Raw genomic sequence first — 24,844 nt, 5'->3', positions numbered from 1 at the left:
TTCAGCAGAAACAAGTTGTAGACATTTACAGGACGGTTGGTCTTCAGGAGAGCTCCGAGGTGGCCAGGAATTTGATGTCCCTTCTTCAAGTTAGCTAACTGATTCTCCAGAATGCGAACAGCAACGTCAAGTATTCTGCTAAAGGCCACGAGGGAAATGAAAATCTGATCCCTACTCTGACTCTACTGAGCCTGCCTGACTGCAGGCTCTTCCTGGCAGGGCAGTGAGTCCCTGGGCCAGCTGGTCGGGTTATTCCTTTGAACCTCAACTAGCCCATCTCTCTTTCCTCTGATGCTTTTATGGAGGAGACTTCCCTTAGAGACTCATTGGCCATGGCCTTCCCTTCACATTTTGAAATCCTACTGGGCCTCTCTAATTCTTCGTTCCCAGTAAACAACTGATTGGAGCTGATCTTTCCCCCCGAATCATTCAAACGAAGAACCTGTGGAGAGCCCGGAAGCCTAAATGTGCAGTGGACATGGCTAGTGATCAGAGTCGCTGCTTCACCCTTATTATCGTTATTTCTTTTGTTCATCCTCACCTGAGGATATTTTTAGAGAGAGTGGAAGGGAGGGAATGAGCAGGGTGGAGAGAGAGAGGGAGAGAGAGAGACATCAATGTGAGAGACACATCGGTTGGTTGCCTTCTGCATGTGGTCCAACCAGGCCTGGGGATCAAACCTGCACCATAGGTATGTGCCCCTGACCAGGAACTGAGTGGGCAACACTTCCATGCATGGGTGGATGCTCTAACCACTGAGCAACACTAGCCAGTGCCAGCCCTTCTTATTTTGGAGAAGGCTCTTTCAGAATTCCAGAGACTAATACTACCTGGGACCAGAATGGGGCCACTTGGCTTCTGTTTCTACGTGACCTTGACTGTCCAATCTCATCCTTGCCTATGTTTCTTTTCCCTTTTCTCTATGTTCTAAAGGGTAAACCTACAGGGAACAGTAGCTGTCAAGGACTGTCGGATTCTGGATTCAGGTTCTCATCTTTGATCTCTTTGGCTAAGGCATTCTAGAGAAAATGTCTGCCCTAGTATCTTTGCTGATCTCTGATTACAGAGACCTTTCAGACCCAGAGAGGTCTCCTGCCTATGTTCTACTTGTGAGGGCTGGGGAATGCCTGAGGAAGGGGGTGTTGGGAGGACTCACCAGGCTGCCCATCTTTGCTCAAAACCAGTCCCTGAATGGTCCCTGAATTACACCCTCAGCTAAAGCTGGTACAGGATCCTAAATCCCCTTGTATTCCATGACAGTCAGGCAGTTGGATATATCCTTACACTAGACTGTTACTAACTCTATTCGGACACACCTTTTTGTTTTCTCCCAAACTCAGGCATTGACCCTTCACTCATGCTACTCAAAGTGTGGGCCGGGGACCCTGCCATCTATAGGAAGATAGAAACAGAAATTGAGAACAAGTGTTTTGAAAATTTACAGTAGTGTGTCAGAGTAATTTATTAATATATTGTCTACTCACAATTTCATATAGATGTATATATAATATATGTTATATATACATATAAATGCATATATATTATACATAACAAAATTATATCTATACATATATAGATAAATGCATATAGGGTGAAGCAAAAGTAGGTTTACAGTTGTGAGTATGCAAAACACAGATTTTATTGTTGTATTATTAATTATTGTATTATTTTCCATAGTAACTACTGCAAACTTACCTATGCTCCACCTTGTATATAATAATGTATATATCTATTTTTCCCATTTTTAAGGTAACTTATTTTTATTGTAATTTACAAGGTATAGGCCCACAAAAATTTGGAAACAAGAAAAAAATGTCCTTCTACGATAGTTTGAGAAGCGACTCTTCACTAGATAACTGCAAGCAATTAAGATGGACATAGTTGGGGTTTTCAAACTGAGTTGTGATTCCTTCGAGAGTCATTAAAACAAGTTAGTGGCATTGGCCAGAATCCAAAAAAATAGATGAAATAGATTAAATATTAGAATCCATTGCACATGTTATTTCATGAAATGTCTACCGTAGTTATATGTATGATACACACACACACACACACACACACACACACACACACACACTGTGTTATGGTGTAAAATTTATTTCATAATATGGATTCTAGTCAGAATAGTTCCAAAGTTATTAAAATAAAACTGAGCTAATGTACTCAAGGGTGCTCATGAATGACTGAGAAACCCATTTACATTTTTATATTTGGGTTTACTAAATTTAAAGAAATTAGTTTACAGTTGTAACTACACATGCCTGAACAGGCCAGTTAGGCAACTGCTTTGATCAAGTTCATCACACCCCATCTGACGACAGCCTCCCCTGTCATCTAGTAGTTTAGATGTTACGGAGACCTCACCAGCATGCTTTGTACCCCATGCAGGAAGAAAAACATTTTTTATAAGCAGCACATTCATGGCCCTGCATTCATCAGCTTTCTTAGACATCTACATGCATGTCTAGTTTTCATCTTAAACTTGCATGGACAAAATCAGAACTCATTTTCTCAAAACCTATTCCTCTGGTTATGACTCCACCACCCACCGAGTTGTTCGGATTCCTTCCAATCCTAGGTTTCTTTCTGACTTCTCTCATCACTACTTTCTTTCCATCTTATCTGATGTCAAGTCCTGTAAGCTCCTTGTCCACAACATATTCTAAGTCTGACCACATCTTCCATCTGTCTTGGTACCTCCCTGCTGCGTTGGCTACTACAATAGTCTCCTAATTGGTCTCCCTAATATCCATTCTCTACAGAGTGACCACAGTGAGCTTTTAAAATATAAATCACACAATTTCACTCTCCTCATTAATGTCCTTGTTGGCTTCATATTATACTAAGAATAATTCCAACACTCCTTAAATGATGCATTAAACCTTATAAATGCCTAACTTTGCCTCTCTCCCCGACTGAATCTCCTCCCTCTCTCGCCATTGTCAGCATTCATCAACCATGATAAATGTCTTTCTTAATCTTGAATATACAGGGTTTGTTTCTGCATCAGGACATTTGCACTGCTTGTTCCATTTGCCTGGGAATGTTCTTCACCCAGATCTCAGGCTATTTCTTAACTCGCCTATTGCATCGTTTGTGAATAATTACTTTCTATAGGAAATCAAATGTAGAATTTTATTTAATTTTTTCAAATGCAGTTCATTATTAAGAATCTTAGCTGTGACTGCAATACCAATTTTGGTATGATGTATTTATTGCCAATTGAACATTTCTATTACAGAGAGGAGAAACTTATTAGCAAACCAATGGGATAAGGAGAGTTCCAAATTTGGGGTATAGTTACAGTAAGTGAAATTCAGGTAAGCACATAATTCACCATCGAAATATGCGTGAACCCAAGCTGGTGGAGGTCTGCAATGCCATGGTTTACAGGGACAGAGGGGTGGCTACGTGCTTGTAGGCAGCAAGGTGTGGTAGGTAAGAGTGGAGATTCTGAGGGAAGGTCTCTGTGTTCCAATCCTGGCTGTACCACGTATTAGCTAGGAGAACATGGACAAATCATAACCTCCCTGTGCTTCTATGTCTTCATCTGTAACATGAAAATGGTTGTACCTACCTCATAGGATTATTTAAGGATTAAATCAGTTAGTATAGAAAGTGTTTAGAATGGTGCCTGGTATATAAGACCAGATATTTTTATGAGGTATAGGTCCTTTCATAGAGGATGTGGAAATGAAGCAGAATGTTTGATTTTATTTTTAGAATACTCTTGGACAGAAAAGATTCGCTTCCTCTTATTCACCACCAACACCCACATGCTAAAAGGAGGTGAGGGAAAGAAGCCATATTGCTCTTTGGGAAGACAGAAAGGTCTGTCGGAAGAGCAGACCGATGTCAGAGAAGAGAGAATTTAAGAATTCTGAAGTCCTGAAATACTGATGGGGTCAGGTAAAAAAGGCACAGGCTTGAGGGGGCTCCTGGTGGTTAAATTTGAAACAATGTGGGCACCTCCTCCCCAAATAATGCTAATAATACACACATAAAATTTTTTGAAGTTGTAAATCCATAGTGATGGGGTGTGAGAGGGGAAGAGAAAGGAGAGAGAGAAGGAGGGAGGGAGGGGGAGAGAGAGAGATAGAGAGATTCCTGTTTTACTAGCTAATAAAAGAAGAAATGATAAGATTAGAAATAAGTTTGCAGCCCTCAGCGTTATAATTGGTTCAAGCAGTGATCATCAGCGAATGGTAAACCACTAGGTAAAGCCGTAGATAGAGGACAACAGGACATTGGCTGGAATCAAAGTATCACCTCACAAGTTACTTCTCGTTACCGAAGGAAAACTCTAGCTGGCAATGCCTTAACTAAGTCTCACAGTTAGTATCACGGACAGTGGGACAACCTGATATGCCTCTTGCTCTGAAGCAGTAAGCACACAATTGCCATCACCTACGCATTGGAGTTCTATACAGTATTCCTGCCCAAACCATTACTCCCATAGGTAACATGAGGAAAGAGAAAACTTCAGGATGTGGTCAATTATACAAAACAAATGGTCTCTATTCTCCAAAAAGAACCAAAAAACAGTAACAACAACCCCCCCCCCAAAAGCCCCCCAAAACAAAAACAATTAGGAGTCAATGGTAAGTAAACAATGGTTGTGGCGTTGTCTATTCTACGCTGAGAGACTAAGGAGACCAAACAACCAAATACAGTGCGTGAAACTTAATCAGATCTCCAATTTCAAAAGAAAACAAAAAACCCAAGAGCTATATAAAATATTTTGGGAGCAATGAGAAATCTTGAAAAGATAATGTATTAGGTGAGATTTAGGTTGGAAGCTGTGCCTGGGTGGGAGAATGTCTCTGTTCTTCGGTGATGCCTGCTGAGTTCGGAGCACAGTGTCATGATGTCTGCAAATTCCTTTTCAAAGGTTCAGAAGAAAAGGTGCATATACAGACAGTCCTGTGTCTGCATGTGTCATGAAGCACATATTGCCAAAAATGACAGATATGTGGGTATGCGCCATACTGTTATTTCACAGTTGATGTATATTTGAAAATAAATATTGAAATAAAATAAAAATATAACAAAAATGAAAAAGTAGCAGCTTCTTACCTGTTGCCCTCTGTGCCCCTGCCAGTCTGGCTCTGATTAAGCCGTGTCTCTCTTTGAGGTGAAGAATCCGAACTTTTGGAAACCGAGACATGTATTTATCCAAATTGTCTTTCAGGTAATCTATATGAGAGTAAGGATAAACAAGGCGTCACTTAACTGGATCTGGATAATGCTGAAGTTGTGCCTCCTCTTTGTCAAACTCTAGAAACTGTGATATTTATGAATTAAAAAAATGTTTTTCAATTACAGTTGACATACAATATTATATTAGTTTCAAGTATAAAACATAGTAATGGGACATTTCCATAAATTACAAAGGGATCACCCCGATAAGTCTAGTACGCATCTGACACCATACACAGTTGTTACAATGTTATTGACTACCTTCCCTGCACTGTACTTTACATCCCTGTGACTGCTTTTATAACTGGCGATTTATACTTTGTAATCCCTTCATATTTTCACTCATCCCCACAAACTCTCCTCCCATCTGGCAATCATCTATTTGTTCTCTGTAGCTATAAGTTTGTTTGTTTGTTTGTTTATTTGTTTGTTTGTTTATTTATTTATTTATTTATTTTGTTTGTTTTTTTAGATTCCATATATAGGTGAAATCATATGGTATTTGTCTTTCTCTGTCTGACTTATTCCACTTAGCATAATATCCTGTAGGTCCACCTATGCTGTCACATATGAAATTTTATTCCTTTGGCCATGATTTTATCTTCTGATGTCATTTTCTTAGATGAATTTTTATCTGGGTTCAATACTCTGAACTGTCTGTGTTCTTAAATCCCAAATCCTTCTTTTCAGTGTTGCAAAATTACACAGAGGAAGGTTCACTTTTTCTGAGTATTTGTAAGTATAGGGTCAAATTTACCTAGAAATAAATGAAAGTAAAGTTGTACAACCCTCCCCCATCTTACAAAAGCCCCTTCTAAGGCCCAGGGATGAGGCTAAGCATTGTATGCAAACTGAGGAATTTGCAAAAGACAGATATTGCAACTGTAATTGGTTTAAGAACATTGTTACTTTCTATTGCGATATCACCCTCCATCCCACCTACCCTATATTGTTGGATGGTCAAAGAGGGTTCCAGGTAAAGGAAAACTTTTGTGTGTGTGGTTTTATGATATGCCTTGCAGTCACTTCTATGTGTAATTAAATGATTAACAGGTATCCCGGAGAGGGATGGCTTTTAGGAATACTTCTGATACTCACTTTTCTACTTGTGTTGTTTTCCTTAAAGAGACTCAGCAGAAGTTCAGATCGCACAAAATCTGGATACGCCATTCCTAAAGAGACTACTATCTGTTTAAGTAAATAAAAACTATTTCTGCTTATGCTTTCTTAAAGGGTTCAGCTAGTTTTCCTTAGGGATCTCACTGTTCTGGAGCTTTTCCGCGTGATTCCCGTCGGAACTCAGAGGCGGAGAAAACTGGCTGTTACTGTGGTCATGATCAAGGTAACCTGTTCTATTAAGGTTTGCCATCTCTTCGTTATTTTCCAAAATTTTTGGAAGTGGGTTGCATTTTGGGAATTTATAACGTGGCAGTCATGGGACCTCTGGTAATCTTGGGACCACTTACATACACAAATTATTTGACAATCCAAAGACAGAGAGATTCTTCTCTGTAATAAACAAAACAAATGTGAAGTCCAACCAGGATGGGTTCTGCTTCAGAATTCTGTTAGAACCTCATCTCTCTTGTCCCACTGGCAACTTGTCTTCTCAACACTTAACTGAAAATATCATATGTTTTACTCTTGAGAAAGAATACATAGGCCTTCCATTTTCTCATTTTCCATAGAGTCTGCAGTGGTTCTCAACCTTCCTAATGCCGCGACCCTTTAGTGCAGTTCCTCATGTTGTATATGGGTGTATCTGCATGTGGGCAGACCCGCCTGGAGACGGACAGAGGAGCGGTGTCTCAGTTCCTAAGACCATCGGAAATATGTGTTTTCCGATGATCTTAGGTGACCCCTGTGAAAGGGTCATTTGACCCCTAAAGGGGTCACGACCCATAGGTTGAGAACCGCTGGAAAGCAATCTCTAGTTATAGGAAAGGCATACCATCAATTGTGGGGTATTTGCTTATTAGGTCCCATAAAAAGGTGTTTGTGCAATTGTAGAAAACATCTTTTCTGGGCCTTCAAAGTGCCCATCTCCAAGGAGCTGTAGTTAGAAAACCACTCCTATATGTCCAGGAAGTCACAGCTGAAAGGAAGTTCGAGGAGGCTAACTGAACAGGGCCCTGGCTAGTAGTTCGAAACAATAATCTGGCATTTGCAAAAATGCATGTTTTATCAAATTGCCGTATAATTTTACCATACATCTGAACTGCAATTGTTTTATATCAAACTTTGGTTTTTCAGGATAGGTTTTCTTACCTTTGGTGCTAAAGTCATCCACCAGCAGAATCTCCTTGATGAGATGAGGCGGAGAGCGATTGAGGACGCTATGAACAGACCTCAGGAGAGTGGACCACACCTCATCCACAAAGCACATGATGACACTGGTGGTTGGGAGGTCGTTGTGAACTAGCTGCTTTGCACACCTGGGCCAGAACACAAACAGAGCACAAGTGATGTGCTAAGATCCACAAAATGGTTTTAAAAGTTATAGAGTGCACTTGTGTGTCTGTCTGTCTATCTATCTATCTATCTATCTATCTATCTATCTATCTATCTATCTATCTATCTATCTATCATCTATCTATCATTATCATCTATTTAATCTATGTATTCATCCATCCATCTTTATATATCAAAGAGGATTCTGTTGTGTGCTTTTTCTTGGGTAGGGGTATAAACAAAATAAAAAAGCAAAGGAAGACTAGCCCACAACAGGAGCTGCTAAAAAAGGGACCAGCAATGTGAGCATGGGAACTTCCTGCAAAGGCATCACTCTGAAGTGGAAAAGATAGGAGCTCTGCAGATGGTTACACACTATTTTGAATCCAACCACCAATATTTCTAAGATTTTTATTCATTGATACCTTACTTAATCTCTCCATGCTTCAGTTTCCTCATCTGTAAGAGAAGGTAATGATTCTTATTGAATCGAGTTTTACAACTTAGTGAGAATGTACATAAAATATCTAACACAGTTCTTAGCACAGAAATTCAGCAAATGGCAACTCTTGTTATCCTAATTAGATGATGTACCACAAGGGAAAATTTGTAATTATTTAATTCTACCAAGTAGTTTATGATAGTCCTTCCCCTTGGCCTTCTGCCAAGCGCCAAAGGAAATATCTTTCTTCCACTCTGCATGCAAATGCACTAATACCAAATTTTATATATGTATATATGATAATGATATATATAATAATTAAACTCTTCAGCTCTCTGTCTGAGGGTTTCTTGCTGAGACTCTCTCTGCTAAAGATTAGCCACAGTTGAAATCATTTTGCTGGCATAGAAGTGAGAAGAAGGCTAAGTGGGAGTTGGTATTCAGGTGGGCTGTAACTGGGCTTGGATTTTTGCATGCCTGCACCGCATACCCTCACTGCTGGCATTCTTCCTACTCCTGCCTCTGTTACTATTCACAGGAGGGTGCTCAGTGGAACCTCACAAAGAGCATTTGCCATCTTTAACACAACAACTGTTAGCAATGCAGTAATTAAATCATCACGATCAGTCCTCTCTCTCCCTCCCTCCCTCCCACTCTAAAGATAAATAGAAAAATATCCTCGGTGAGAATTAAAAAAAAAATGATGATGATCATAAGTAAATACTACAGGCATGCTGCATTATGTCAATTTGAACCTTAAACCCACAGCGTATCTTTCTCCTTTTATAGGTGAAAAATTGAAATCATGACAGACTAGTCCATGATTATATTGTTAGTAAATGGCAGAGTTGGGACTCAAACTCTGGTCCAAGTCTGGCTCCAGAAATAAACACTCAGGAAGTCTTCACAACACCAGAGGAGAAGCAGCTGGCAGCAGATGTGGCGTTTGGTGGGGAGCAAGCCGTCCTGCCAGATGACATAGTTACACTTCGTATAGTTGGTAAATGTGAAACAGATATGAATAAAAACCATAGTACAATCACATTTGCATGGCACTTTACAGTTGGTCCATTGTCAATCTTTACAACTACTTGAAATACATATTATCCTATTCGTCTGCAAAGAAAGCAAGCTGTAGCTTGAGAAGTTAAATCACTCCCCCAACATTATTCACCTAGAAAGGATATACAGCTGACCCTTGAACAATACGGGGTTCAAGGCACCTGTCCCAGTGCAGTGGAAAATCCGCATATAACTTTGACTCTACAATCTGCCCTTCGCATCCACGGATTTAGCCAACCATGATCCGAAAACATTATTTTCTATCTGTGGTGGGGAATTGGCAGTTGGGAATAAGAAAGATCCTGGGTTGGCTGAATCTGAGGATGTGAAACTTAAGGATATGAAGGGCTGAGTGTATTTACTAAAAAACAAAACAAAACAAAAAACTCCATGTCCTGTCTTGTTTAGGGGCCAACTGTATGCTTTTTTGGAGAGATGACACATCTATTATGTCCTTGAATGGGTGAGTGCCCTCCCTACTTGTCAATAAAAGGTTGATTTACTTTGAATTACCAGAATTATTAAAGTAAGGGAATACCTTCTTCTTTTACAAAAATGCATTGAAATCTTTCTTGAAGTTACATATTGAAGATCATGAAGTGCTAAATAGGTGACATCAAATTATGAATTCTAATATAATTTAGAATTCTAATATTATTATTTATAACTCAATTATAGAAAAAATATTACAAAAAGGGAGAAAAAATATGAATTGATGGATTTCCAAACATTAAGTAAAAGATTATAATATTTGGTTGCATATTTACTAACAATTCCAGCAATTGAAGGATAACTTTGATACTAGACAAACTTTAAACTCGGATTTTTTTTTCACAAAGCAAAATATCTCTAATGTGAGAGTCTAATTCTCAGAATCTCTAGTGGTGACTATGAAAGACCGGAGGTAATAGGACTAAAGTTCCTCAAGGAGGGAATGGGTGGGGCTAGAATATAATGAATTTAGAGTGAAAAATTGAAAAGGGATTGGAGACTATTTTATAGAGTAATTTGGGAGGAAATCTAGAAAGAAAAGAGATAAGATAGCTGGGTGGAATGCAGGGTAAATTTATCATCCCTGTTTCAATTTCTTTCTTGAGTAGGAAAAGACAGAATTGTAGTTATGGGCTTCAGGGAAGGTACAAATAGAGTTCATAGTTGAAGGATCAGCAATGGATACAATTATTGGTGGAGCAAGGTCTCTCTCCTTGCATTAATCAGCCTTAAAGTGGCAAGTCTTGCCTCCTGGAGTCACTCTCTTTTTTCTTCTGTCCCATGAAACACACTATGCTCCTGGTTTTTACCCACCACTCACTGGCTTTTCTGCTTCAGTTTCCTTTTCAGTCTTTCCCTCTTTTTATTCTTTAAATAGAAGAGTCTCAGTAGTGGGTCCTGGTTCTTGTTTCTTCTATGTTTGATGCTACTGTATGAGCTCATCCATTTCCACAGCTTTAAATATTATCTTGCAAATTTAGATTCTGGCCAGATTTTTCCTCTGAATTCCATACTCATATATCCAACCAATGACTTAACTTCACCTCTGGATGTCTCACAGGCATCTTACATGTACGTTTGTGGAATAGAAACCTTTATTTCACCCTACCTCCATCAACCAGTTCTTCGGCATTTTCCCTCTTTATTAACGACATCATCACCCATCTTGCTCCATAAATATGAATGCTATCCTAGATTCAGTCTCTTCCTGACTGTTAATAAAACCAATCTCTCATTGACTTCTGCCCATTGCATTGCCAAAATAGGTTTCATCTCCAACTTACACCTCCTCTTCTGCCAACCCTTGTTCTTGAGCTTCCTTCATTTTTCTCCAGGATTATTGCTGAAATCTCCTAACTTGACTATCTATTTCCACTCTTCACCACATCCACACTATTTTCCTGATTAAAATCCTTCAGTGATTCCTATGGGGCAAAGTTAAAGAAAAAAAATCCAAAATTCTTACTGAAGCCTAAAGGACCCAATATGGTATGACCTCTGGCCATCTCTCCAACTGCTTGTGGGTTATTCCACTGTCACATCACATACTCTACCCAGCCACATTGACCTTTTAGTTTCTTAATAGATGTTCAACTCCTTTAGCTTTGTTGTTTCCTTAACTTCTAGCACAGCTTATACCCTCTTCATGCCTTCATGGCTGGCTTCTTCTGTTCATGTAGGTCTTAGCTTGAATATTGCTCCCACAGAGAAGCTTCCTCTGACTACTCAATCAAAATTTAGCTACCCTCCTTTCTCTCTTACAGTCACTGGTATTTCTGCAAGAGCATCAGTTTATTGACTCCCTCCCTCATCTTCTCCATCTAGAGCTTCCTTGCTTTCTACAGTGCCACAAGCTTCTAGCATCATTGCACATAACAACTCTTTGATAATTATGGATTGAATGGATGATTGAATAAATGAAGTTAAAAATAGAGTCTAAATCAAAAGTTGAAATGGTGGGAAAAGATATTTCCTTTGAGACAGAAAGGAAAAAAGGTGATAAGGTATACTGATAGTTTTATGCGTCTGGGATGACAAATGAAAGGAATTTGGAGTTCATACTGGACCAAAGATGATTTGCTAATGTAATCAAGTAGAAACTTAAGGAGAATAGAGAATTTGGGAGAGACAACATGAACAATGAGAGACAGTACTGGCTGACTATACACACACAAACACCACACACATGCAATTCTGAGGGGTATGAGCACTTTCCTGGATTTGGATATCCAAAATTTTAGTCCAGATATGGCAGCCTAGATGTAGGTGGAGATAAAGCAGATTGTTGGATTAATCCAAGTTTAGGGGCAATCAGCACAAATGAGGTGGAAGGTAAATTGACAGAGTGTTTGGAGGGTACTGATGTAGCATGGTTAAATGTTTTATTTCGGGCTTTAGTTCAGGAAAGAAGAAATAAAGCTCAGAGGAGTAGAAAATAAAAGGGAGGGGAGAAAAGACATCAGTGACTTCCTATGACTTTTTAACTTTTTAATGTAAATGAATGGGATCACACTTAAATATTCTTTACAACATTTGGTGCTGAAAAAATAAATCAGTTCTAAAAAGAAAGGTCAGCTGCACAAAGTCTGCGTGAGCCATCTGAACAAACAAGCCTAGCTGTGAAGTCCTCGGAGTTGCTTTATGACTACAATTTGGTTGACTGTAGGAACATCTAGTCACATCCGGAAGCGTTAACTGAGAATGCTAATGCAGATGAAACTTCTCTTATTATAAATCAGTGGATTTTGGTCTCTTAGAAGGAAGTTTTAAGAAGTGTTATAATGCTAGCCGGTCTGGAATTAGAGGCAGAAAACGCTCTTAGAGATTTGAGAGATTTGGTGAAGGCACCTCCACCTACCACGTATCTGACCCTCCATTCGTCACGGCCTGTCATGGTGCCTTAATTTCACCTCGGAAAGATTCCGCTAGATACTAATATCCCAAGAAGTAAATAGTACCTCTGTTAATTATTGAAAAACATATTTTAGATGTATTTAGGGGATCACAGTGAAGAAGACCCTGTGGAGGACTGCATTGTACAGATCATGTTGGTGCCTAGAAAAAGGGGGAGCGTTAAAGAATGGGGAGATGGGGCACAGAAGGAGATGTCAGCGGTGTCAGAGCATGCTTCGCTTCCGGTGGCTGAAAAGTTAAGCCACGCTAACATTTATAGGTACCTGGTATCCTGCATTACCCAACAGGTTAAACACGTTTTCAAGTGTCTACAAAAATCAGCATGCTGTTTTGTTCAAAGGTGCTGTGTGGTCAGACCAGAAATGTTTTCAGCATTATTAGCTATTGTACCGTTAAAAAAAAACTTTTTTTCTTTATTGATTTTTAGAGAAAAAGGAAGGGAGAGGGAGAGAGAGATAGAAACATTGATGAGTGAGAACATTGATTGGCCACTTCCTTCATGCCCCCCCGGGGATCGGGCCCACAACCTGGGCATGTGCCCTGACCGGGAATCGAATTGGCGACCTCTTGGTGCATGGGTCGGTGCTCAACCACTGAGCAACACCGGCCGGGCTCTTGCAGCATTTTTATGTACTGATGGTCAGCTAGTTCTCACAGGCTGTACAATGATACAAGTTATCCTACACTGACCCCATTGACGTAAATTTCCTTTCTTCCAATTTGCTTATTGGAAAGCTTGCTTTCTGCTATATTGGGTGGGGAGTCACAGTTTCAGTAAAGTAATTTAAAATGCAAGATATTTCTGGGTTGGTAATATTTTATGGAGAATATAAAATTATATTTTTATTCTGTAGGTCCATTCAGTACAAAAATCAGCTATTTAGAGTCTGCAGTCCCCATGCTATCCTTAAAAATTAATCCAATCTATTTTATTTGGGAGAAGTCTAGACTTAGGTTATTGTAGCCAACCCAACCACTAAAAACAAATGGGGACTCCAGTGTGGGGATTTCACTGTACTGCACAAAGTTAACACATTACCATGGAGGGACAGAAAGGCTTGGGAAAGATGACGAAGAACTGAATTTTGAGTCCTTTCTGACACATATTGACCATGGGCAAATCCTGTGATTTTCTACAGCCTCACTGTCTTCACTTTTAGGATGAAGATTACAATGCCTTTGTTACAGATGTCTGTGAAAATCTGATGAGATAATGTATAGCAATACTTAAAACAAATTTTTTTTTTTTCTTTATTGATTTTAGGTAGAGAGAGGAAGGGAGAGGGTGAGAGAGACAGAAACAGCGATGAGAGAGAACAGCGATTGGCCACCTCCTGCATGCCCTACTGGGGATCCGGCCCACAACCTGGGCATGTATCCTGTCGAACTGGTGTCCTCCTGGTGCATGGTTGATGCTCAACCACTGAGCAACACCGGCCAGGCCGGTTATGAATAGTCTCTGAGCTCCATGGTGAAAACACCACGCAAGGACCTACAATTATCCACGATGCAAATACACGCACTGTGACTGGGCACATGGCCCTGTCCCCAGGCAGACCTTTCATCCAAACCTATCAAGGGCTCATCACTTACCAAGAGGCACGGAAAGTAATCTGTTTCACCTTCTCAGCTTGTGTGTGCTGAACCCTCAGCCACTTACTTGATTTGAATGAAGCCCATCAAATAAAGGTTTCAGAAGAATGAGGGAATGATAACATTCTTTCATGCCTATGAATTTTTCATTTTATTCAAGACAAAGTTTACTATTGTAGCTCAAGTCTCAGTCCTTTCCGGTTTGAACAGAAGGTCGAGGAGAATATTTTCTCAGCTTCTATTTGCAATTCAAAGACTGCCTCGCGGGGAGCCTTTGGGGGCTCACTCCCCAAGCTCTAGTATCTTCGGGATGATCAGAAGGAGAACTGAGCATCCAGCTGAGGAGCTTTGTCTGGAATTATATTATTTTCTCCAAGACCTTAGAACTACTGGGCTTCGTTTCCTCTCAGTGATAAGAAAGTATCATTATATAACAATTTCACTTTTATGTTTTGTTATTGCTGGGGTAGACGACTCCTGATAGTCGGAATCACCTCACTACAAATTTGGAAGCTGTCAGTCACACTCACCGCCTGTACTCTGAAGGCCTTGGCCAGCTGAAGCCACGGCTCCTGGGTAACTGAATATCAAAGCTACCAGACCCAGGCTTAGACACGTAAACACCAGCGTTAACCTTCCTCACTTTAACAATAGTCTATTTTGAGCAGGCAGCTGTCAGAGTGAAACAGGGAGGGAGGGGGGAGAGCAGGAGGTGGGGTGATGAGCCAGAAATAGTCTGGGTAGCAGTTAGGGCACCTTAGGGGCAGTTCTGTTTCTCCCTGGACGAGTCACTTCCTTCCTCAGACTTCTCTGTAACATAAGGACTGGACTAGATTGCTTTTGAAGCTTTATCTAGTATTAATATTCTGTGATTCTCTATTCAGCTTTAGCCTCATTCACCCATCAGGGCTTCACTTCCCTCTGGGTTATGAGACCTCTGAGAATAGGTTAAATAAACTGTTCTCTCTATGGCTTTAAATTTTTCAATGTTTTCCACTGGCCCTTCAAAGAACCTTAACAAGGCCCTGAGTAGGTTGACTCTATTTATTTCTATGGTTTCATCCCATGTTAGAGTTCCCACACTTTCTCAATGGATCACTGCCCCCCCCCCACACACACACACTTTTCTAACTCCCTGCCTCTCAGGTCAGAGCTCAAACGTGCCCTCTCTCCCGCCACGTTTGACTGTTCCTCCACTTACTTCTGGAGTAAGTACCCCCTGCTTCTGCATCACGCTGTGCTCTGTGTCTTTAAAGCAGGACCATGATGTCAGATTGTGTAGTAGAAGCTGAGAATATTTGCTCACTGCTGGGCTGTGGTTGTTGGGCCATTTTAAATAATCACCTTTGCTTAGTGCTATATGGAATATGATTTCCTATACATTTTCTCTGATGAGGTACCTAATGTGCAGAACTAATTCCCCTTATACAACCCCGACCTGTGTATAAGAAAGAGATATGTTAATTTCTTCCAAAGCCATATGATTATAAGTAAACAGAGAAAGGGGATCTATATCCTATGGGGGAAAAATACAAAAAACAAAACAAAAAAAACCACACTAGAATTAAAAGTCAGGACATTTTCTGTTGAATCCCAAATCTGCTCTCGGCTCTCTGGAATAGCAGGCATATCATTTGGCTTTTAGGACCTCACTTTCATCCTCTGCAAGTCATATGAGAGGTAATATGTCTTTCATAGTGCTGCTGTGAGGGTTGATTAGAATAAAAACATATACACGTAAAAATCTGCATGCGTGCATGCATGCACAAGCACACACACACACACACACACACACACACACACACATTGCCATCTGGAACATAAATAAGCTCTGGTTTTGGTGAGGCTCAACAAAGGAGAGATTCCCCTTCTTAAGAGAGCCTTGGCAACCCCAGGTGGCAGGAGGGGATGACGGTCACGCGGGGGAAGAGTGGCTGGGTCTGGGAGAGAACTAGCTGGTGTAGTGAATTAATACTGAGTGAGGGAGCATCAGAAGACCAAGGGTTGGGCCCCAGCCCCGCCATTCGCCATTCGTGAGCTGTGGGCCCTGGGGCAAGTTGCCTCTCCCTGGGTGTTTTCCTCATGGGTTCATGAGGAGAGGTAACACTGTATCCATCGGGCAGACAGTTGTCAGGATCAAACTAGATGATGTGAAGAATGAAATATCCCAGTTGCCTGGCATGGTGTGCCCAGCTCATGATCATCAGTGAGCAAATAGGCTATGGAATAAAATGAACTGCCAGCCTTCGAATTATCTGCCACAATCTGAAACCTCAGTTTCTTCTTTAAGTCCTAGTTTCTCTACAGATAAAGCTGGGATCATGACTGCACCTGCCTTCAGGGATAGTTCTAAGGATCAAATGAGAAGGCAAGTCGTAAAGGCCTTTGTAAGTCCTAAGTTTCTCCGTATGGCTCCTTCTCACACAGGTCCACATACCAACATTTTAGAAGGGGGCCAATTTAGAAGATGATGTAGTTTGGAATAATTATAGACTTTTATTTATTTTTTAATCAAATTTATTGGGGTGACTTTGGTTAATAAAATTATATAGGTTTCAGGTGTACAATTCTATAATACATCATCTGTATCTTGCATTGTGTGCTTATCACCCCAAGTGAAATATCTTTTCATCACCATTTACCCCACTTTACCCTCTTCTCCCTCCCCCTACCCTACCTCCCTTTGCTTCTTGTAATCTCCATACTGTTATCTGTGTCTATGAGGTTTTTGTTTTGTTTTCCATAGAGGGGACTCTCTGAAGCTCTTTTCATTTTGAAAGCAAACAACAAACAAGAACTTCTCAACATTGCTATTTCCCCTGAATATTCTGACCCTGGAGCAAAAAACGTTTCCTTCGTGAGAGGCCTCCTGCCGCATGGGTCAGCCAGAACAGCACAGGGGAAGTTATTCTCTGGGTACCCACGACAGTATTATGGCAAGAAGTTAGTAAAATTAGGCTGATGGTTAAACTGGGATTAAATTGAGCCCTGAATTAGGTATGTAAAAAAGAAGTGTAAACAGGTTTGAATTCCTACATTTACTAATCACTCACTCCCAGAAATATTTCTGTTTTTGGCAGTATTTAGGAGAAAAAGTCAGTGATTTGATTTAACATTGCTCAGTTTTACATTAATTAGACATTGTTTAATTGTTTTCTTCTCTTTGAGTTAGCAGCAGAAATGTGTTTTACAGGCCTCTTCTCTCTGGTCATCTTTCTCCTTATTATTCCCCTAGTTATGGGGAAAGTGTGGTAGATAAAAGTATCAAAAGACTCTGTAATCATCTTTTAACCATATTTAACCTTTGTTATGTTATGTTTTAGCCTGCAACTTTTAAACAATTCTGCCTTTTATTTCCTGCTCTCCTACACGACTTTCCAGTGAAATAGTGCACTGTGCTTAACCCAGGCAAGCACACAAAATGTGCACAGGTATGCGCACATGCACACGCGCGCGCACACACACACACACACACACACTCAGAAGCACCATTGCGTTTTGTTGACCCATAGAGTGAAAGCTAAAAGCACCCTTTAAATCCATCCTGTGAGATATCCCCCCTGCCTCTGTTTGGTTTTGCAGGGAGGTCTCACAGCTATTTCAGTTAATTTTCAATAACGAGTTCCAATCACTATGAGTCACAAAAGCAGTCTTAGCTCATTGATTAATCTTCATTCCATATAGAAATAAAAACAATTTAACTTCATTTAACGTTAAAAGTTTCTTTTTCTTTTTTTTCCTCCAAACCTGATAGCTGTTAGGGGCCTGAATTTAGCAGGATGTGTGGTCAGTTTATTTTCTCTCTCCTAGCTGCTCCTCCTCCTCCTTCAGCTCCTCCTCCTCCAGTAATTCATTAGTTATGGTTTTGGGGTCAGAAACGGAGGGGCAGGATGGCAAGTAAGGCTCCCAAAGGGTTTTCCTTCCCCCTCTGTAATTTAGACTGGTTTGTGGCAAGTGCATGGTGCTATCTTTTGCTTTTCACATGTGCCCAAAGAAAACTCTCTTTGGCTGTGCAGGAAGGAGTCGCATTATGGGCTGACAGGCCCCGCCGAGGGCTCGGTGAATGAAGGGAGATGGAGTCCTGGCACGGAGGGCGTTGCCGGCGCCCTGCAGGGGAGCGAGCGCTGAGTGACGTCCCAGGACACAGCGGTGCTGGGGACACAGCGGTGGTGGAGGAACGTGCCGAGATTCTCATTGCACATGAACAACTAAATGCTGGCTGCGAGACCAACTTCTTCTCTAAATACAGATTCAGGAAGTGCACTACTAAAAAGAGTTCATTTTTGGAGTTTCACCTTAACCAGCTGCAGGCCCGGAGACAGGCTTCCTTGGCAGAGCGGCCCTGCGTTTTCAGCACACAGGACCCCCTTTAACCACACTGGCCTGGGGTGCGGTCATCGCGGACCGAAACCAACCAAAGCAGTTAACCGCGAGGGCGATAAGGATTGGATTTTTATGAAGAAATGATTCAATAGGGAACTTCAAAAGGACTGTCAGAGAAGCATTTTATTTTAAACATACTTTATAGGCAAAAGTGAAATTGTATTTTACTCACTGACATAAAACATTCTTGTAAGACAAGATCTTTCTCCCTTGACAACCAAAACACCAAAACTAAAAACCAAAGCATAACAAAAATATGCACTGAAGAATAAATGTGAATTAATGACTGTACCATCAGGTTAGCACAGAATGTGTTTACCTTTTTAACCTGATACTGACATATTCCATATATTCAAAATGAAAAATCATAAAGTCATTATTAATTTATAAAAGGATCCGCTGCAAGCTTCATTCGAAGTTACCTCTCATTTGCGTTTTTAAAAAAAGTATCAACTTTAAAAAATCATTTTAGAGAAATGTATCTTTGAAAGCCATATTGTGTAGACTTGGGAAGGACAAAATAAAGTGAAAGACAGGGTTTTCCTCAGAAGCTTAGAATGTCACTGAGAAGGCAAAACAGCTTCTCAAGGCTCTAGTGAGTGGAGAGCATACAAGGATTGTTCCAGAAATGACGAGAGCATCAAGGGGCGCTGGGATGCAGAGGTCAGTCCCCCCGTGGTCCAGGTGCAGCTGGGCTGAGTTGGATTTCCAGCAGTGTCAGAGTAAGACGTGACGACCCCGCAAGGGGACGATGCTGGGAGGCGGTGGGAAGGGACTAGTTCATAAAACCATCCATGGATCGCAATGAGCATAATATGTAGCAAAGGGCGATGAGACTCCCTTTTCTCATGCCCAGGGCCCACACTGGAGGGAGTGTCGCATCCAGAAAGCTATGGCAACACTGTAAGGGGCAGAAACACCGGGTGCACCGGAAGGACAGAGAGAAAAGTGCTGACGACAGAAAGGAGCCCTTGTGCTGCTGGGAAAGGCCAGGACTGCATCCTAACATCTTAGAGATGGGTTTCTGGGACTCAGCAGAAAAGGAGCAAAGAGCAGGCTTGGAAAAGAGAGTCTGACTTTAGAATCAGAGCAGGCGAGGCTGTCCTGCATGGCTCCGCTCCTCACTGCCAACCCCTCCTGGCACACCCATGAAATCACCCTTAAGAAGACATTAATGACTAACTGGTTATTATTATCTTTATTGCAGGGAATTGGATTTAAATAAACCTACTAGCCAATCTATGGTTTTTATCCTTTTTTTTTTCTTTTTTCTTTTGGTTAAACCTGTATTTAATTGGTAGTTATGATATGCCAGTAACTACATTAATGAATCAGTAATGGTGGATTTGGGGGAAATGTAAAGGGCAGTAAGGGAGAGAGTCCCCAGAGCTCTTAAGATGTAAAGGTTTCAGCGGGCTGCTACTGCAGCTAATTTTAAGGCCAGCCCTCTTCCTTCTCCCCCCCTTCCCTCCCCCCCCCCTCTCTCTCTCTCTCTCTCTCTCACACACACACACCATACACTCTCTTATTATATTCTATAACAATCTTTCTCTTATACTTAATTTGAAACTTTATTATCTTAAAAAAAACTTAATGTGCATTCTTATAAGCCATCTCATCCACTTTTTAAACAAGGCTGAAAAGAAACAAAATCAAAGTAAGAAAACTTCACTCCAATTCCTGCCAACTTGATGAATCGAATATTTTTTATTTATTTTTGCTACCAACCTTTATCCATATGAATACACATTTTGCTTCTACTTGTAGTCAGCATGCTTGCATAAAAGAAAAATAAAGATCTGTCCTCTTTCAAGGAAGAATGGCGTGAAAGGGCTGTAAATACTTCAGGGTTCCATACATAGGATCCCTGCTGAGTAAACTGTCACCTGCATCCTGTTGGGGGAGTGGCGTCAGGTGGACAGCTTGTAGAGTGGCTATGTTTAGCCAAGGTGGGTTGTGTGATCACAGGGAGGGGCCTGGCCACATGCTGTCTGACTCATCCTCTCAAGCACACGCGTCAGTTTGTCAGTTTCTCCCACAGTCTGGACAGCCTCCTTCGTAAGACAGACCATGGCTGTAAAAGTAACTCTCCTGGGCTGAGATCTTGAACTTCCATGGACCAAATTTCAGAAACTAAAGAGAGCTGGGAGTCAGCAAGCCTTCGATAAATCACATGCATAATAGCATCATTATGACTTGCTTTTGGCCGGCACACAATTGCCCTTTCTCTGGTTTGGAACTGCAGCCTGTGCTTCTGTCCACGTCTGATTCTCCCCCGGGATCCGCAGCAATCTGCCGGCTACTAAAGGGCTGCTGGAGTGAAGCTGCTTTAACTACGACTTCATTCCTTCGCCATTGGTGTTCCAAACTGGCACACGCATATATAACTCGTGTAAAATACACGTGATATGTAACACACAGAATTTCAGGTCCGAGCTGCTCCAACATCATTTTTAAGATACTTTTTGGAAGGAGATCTCTAATCAGCAAGAGATGGAAGATAAACATACAGCACAATTTGGAACATGAATTTAATCATCTCTCTATAATTACTGGCTCTATTACCACTGACAGCTTAACTTCCCAGGCCCTCACTTTCTTCATCTTTAGTTTGAGTAGATTTGTGTTTTCCTCAAAGTTGGTGAGTTTCACCACATTGAGGCACATGCATGGCACAGCGGTCGGTCCAAGCATGCTGCTAGTGCACGTCTGATAGTCACGAGCCAAAGGCTAAGAGAGTGGAAAAGCCTCCTTGTAGTTGATATCACAGGGAAGAGGCGCCTCTTTCTCATATGAACACGGAATCATTTAGATCTGCCTTCCTCCGGGTGACACTGACTATCACAAAAAAGTTTTCTACAGAGGCCAATCAGAGCGCTTGTTTACATATCACACGTGCTAAGTTTGAATCCTGACATTCCCTAACTCCAAATTCCAGGCCAACATTGTTTGGCTCAGGGACCTGAATATCAAGGCATACACGGAGTTTTGATGTTAATGGTAGTGAATCAATGGCTACAAGGCACCCCAACTTAACAATGTGTTAAAAAGAGGTGGGGACCCAACTGTATTTGAATCAGAGAGTATAGTTGTGACTTGATCCACCCTCTGGGGATGTAGTCATCGGAACTGAATTTCTTGAAGCACTGGTTCCCCAAGGCTCTGTGGGCAGCTTTAGAGCGATGCTACTCTGGGAAGTGATATAATTTAGGAGCACCTCATCTGTTAATTTCAACCCATAATATCTGCAGCCTCTTTCTAGGGCTCTTAAGAAGTTCATTTGATGTGTATGCAGGCTCTTTGTAAATGCTGTAATTCTAGAAATAAAAGCAGTTATTGTACTCTTGTACAGGTTTTTGCTAGTTATTGGCTGATTGACTTTTTCCAGCACTGTTGTTTCCAGTATAACTGAGCTCTTGAAATGTCTACTATCCTTGCTTACAAAATATATCAAATTTTAGGGAGAAAAGTCACTTCTCCACTTGCTATCACGGTGATCACTACTGATGATTTGGCAGAATTTTGCTGGTTAAGATATGACTTTAGGGAGGCCTAGAAGGTTCCCAAATATATTCCTGAAAAACCTGCTAACAATGTCAAGTTTCAAAACTGGGAATTCACTTCACTATTACTCTTTGAATAGAATGACATTTTAAGCTCTATCATTCATCTATACCTTATTAGGAATCGGGTTTATATAATCATTTTTATCTTTTTAATGGAGGAAAGGAAATAAAAGATAAGCTAATAGGGGCCAGTCTCAGAGGAATAAGAGTTGAAAGAGAACACACTGGGTATGCTGATATTGGAACTTTCCTTCTCGTGGGTGGTAGACTATTTGGACTGTGTCTAATGATTTATATTGCTTTAGTTCTGTAGGTGACCAAAAGTCATACAAAATTATTTAGAAATAAATCTCTACACCAGAGCCAAACACTTGGTGTGGAGGAAAGAGAAGAGAAATGGATCTTACCCAGCAGGTCTTGTGTCTTCAATGGCTCTGTCCACCGGGATCAAATCGCTGAGGTAGACATTGAAGTTTCCTTCTTTCCATCTTCTTTCTGCCTCCTTCTCCTTCCCCTGGGGAACAACCACAGGACGTCCAAACTGACCTGGAGCTTTGGGGTCCCTTGGAGACAGTGTCATATCGATGCTTAATACCTGGTGCATTCTGCCGTCTTCAGATGCAAAGACTTTTGTCTGCCTTTGATTGACTTCTTTATGGGACTTGGCAGTTAAGCTGATTCTTGTTGGCTGTAGCCCCCCAGCTAAGATGTGACTGGTTTGAGACACTGTTGCTCTTTGTAGAGCAGGTGAAGAGAAAGATGCTTCACTTCCGTTTATGGAAATGTGTTTCCCTTGACTTTCACCCAATCCTAAAGGAAATCTAGTTTTGGCTTTAGGATTAGGGACCTGTTTGGTGTTTGCCTTTAGTTCTCCCTCTTTGGTTATAACAGCAACATGGCTTTCAGAGAAATTGAGTTTCTTCCCACCAGCCACTTTGGCTCCATCATCCTTTGGCAAGCCTCCCAGCTGTGTCCCATTAATAGATTGCTTCTTTAAGGGATTCAAGTTGGCAATAAACTTGGAAAAGGGAAAGTTCTTATTGGCTTTATGTTGATATGCATTTAGTTGTTTGCTCTGAGTCTCAGTTTTATTTAAGGCTATGGCGTCCCTAGATTTTGGCACCGGGGGGCTGGCAGGGGGTGTGCTCTCACTTGCCGCCGCCTGGGCTTGCTGCTTTGATCTGCTGCTGTGAAGCTGAATGGTCACATTCAGGTTTCTTTCAGCTGCTTGTTTTGATGTGTCACTGCTGTGACTGTGCTTCTTCTGGGCCTCCTGGTCTACACGGTCTATACCAACAGGTCCTGTGTGTACAGATATTTTGGGCAATGAAGTTCCTCTTGTTGCTGTGAATGTGGTTTTCCAAGCCCCCTGAGCCGTCGTCAGCTTTGAGGTTGCAGAGTGAGAGGAGGCTTCAGACCTGATGCCACGATCTTCCGGCCTCAGCCTGGTAAAAGTCACCGGGAGGGTCTGCAGATGTACAGGATGCCACAAAGGTGCGATCTTGGCACTTCCTGCAGCTTTGTTCACTTTCCTTTCCATCTGGCTTTGGTCCAAATCATCTCCAACCTTGAGCACAGGCTCCTCAGTCTTCCTAAAGTTCTCTTTGCCCCACATGCCCTTCCCATGTCCCCTTAGTGGGGGCTTCATCTCTTTTTTGCTGCTGTAAAGAATCTTCATTTGGTCTGGCTGAACCCTGAACCCTGTCCTCTCCCTTCTGATGATGTCTTCCTTGAGGACCCTAGTGTTGATCTCACTGAATGAGAGGCGGAGAGCTGCCATGTCAAAGAGCAGCCAGATGACAGAAGCTACAAATATAAATGCCAGGACTCGCCCACTTCCTCGGAAAAACTTTCGGATCTTGTTCATGGTACAAAGGCTTCCCTTGCAGCCTGCCCTCCCTTCGAGCCTGCTTACCTCGCGTGGAGAGGGAGCTGAAGCAGCAGCAGCAGCAGCAGCAGCAGCAGCAGCAGCAGAATTGCCAGAAAGCACCCCCTCCCCTGAACACAGCAGGAAACAGCAGTCCACGGGGAAAGCTCAGCTCCTACTGCTTGTCAGTTTCTGCCTGCGTGGCATTTCACAGCAGAGCATCTGTGCCTGCGAGGCTGGCCCCTGGCTCAACCCTGCTAAACACTGTCCTTAGGTCACTCTGGGAGCAGTCGATTCCAGCTGCCAGACAGTTCAACATATCACTCATCTTGTCTCCGGGAGCCCATGTCCACCTTCCTACAAACCCAAGAAAAGGTGGGGGCCGGGCTGGGGCTGCTGCTTCTCTCCTCCCAGTTTTCAGTCTGCACGCTGTAACTCAACACCACTTCTCATAAGGAAAACATTTCAAGCCATTACCCAGAAAACTTCATTCAGCTCTCACCTTCCGTGTTATGTGAGAGTGTGTATGTTTTTAGGGCAATTAAAGGGAAAGAAAGCTATCTCACTTGGAGGGCATCTGTTCCTGGTTTGTAACCCCACCTACCCTATTCCCGCTGGCTTATTAACCCTGTTGTACCCAGGTCTCCCAATGATGTGCCTGAGCAATTAATCACTGACCTCAATGTTTCAGCTTTAAGAGGTAGCAGCTTAAAGAAGGGGCCTAGCATAAGCTCAATACCAGGGTGGTTGTGTAATTATGCCTACCTTAAGGAGTTATCAAAATGTTCCTTTGTAAGTCAACTGTTTATTTGAAACTAGTCCGTGCATTTATATTATTTAATATAATAGATAAAAACGTAACGTCATATATTGCTA

At 41.6% G+C, this 24,844-nt stretch overlaps 1 protein-coding gene across 1 annotated transcript in view; it reads right to left on the bottom strand.

Annotated features, from left to right (window-relative positions):
* Positions 1–24,464, bottom strand: part of GALNT5 (polypeptide N-acetylgalactosaminyltransferase 5) — a 43,905-nt gene extending 19,441 nt beyond the window's left edge. Inside the window, exons 1-3 of the mRNA XM_036254705.1 lie at positions 22,509–24,464; positions 7,468–7,634; positions 5,077–5,196 (exon numbers count right to left, since the gene is read on the bottom strand). Coding sequence (XP_036110598.1) covers positions 5,077–5,196; positions 7,468–7,634; positions 22,509–23,968 — 1,747 coding nt within the window. The 5' untranslated portion in view covers positions 23,969–24,464. The remainder of the gene's footprint in view (positions 1–5,076; positions 5,197–7,467; positions 7,635–22,508) is intronic.
* Positions 24,465–24,844: the final 380 nt, after the last annotated feature.

This window comes from Molossus molossus, unplaced genomic scaffold, assembly GCF_014108415.1.
Source record: "Molossus molossus isolate mMolMol1 unplaced genomic scaffold, mMolMol1.p scaffold_m16_p_11, whole genome shotgun sequence".
Lineage (NCBI taxonomy): Eukaryota > Metazoa > Chordata > Mammalia > Chiroptera > Molossidae > Molossus > Molossus molossus.
The sequence above is the reverse complement of the archived record's forward strand: the minus strand, read 5'-3'. Positions and strand labels throughout refer to the sequence as shown.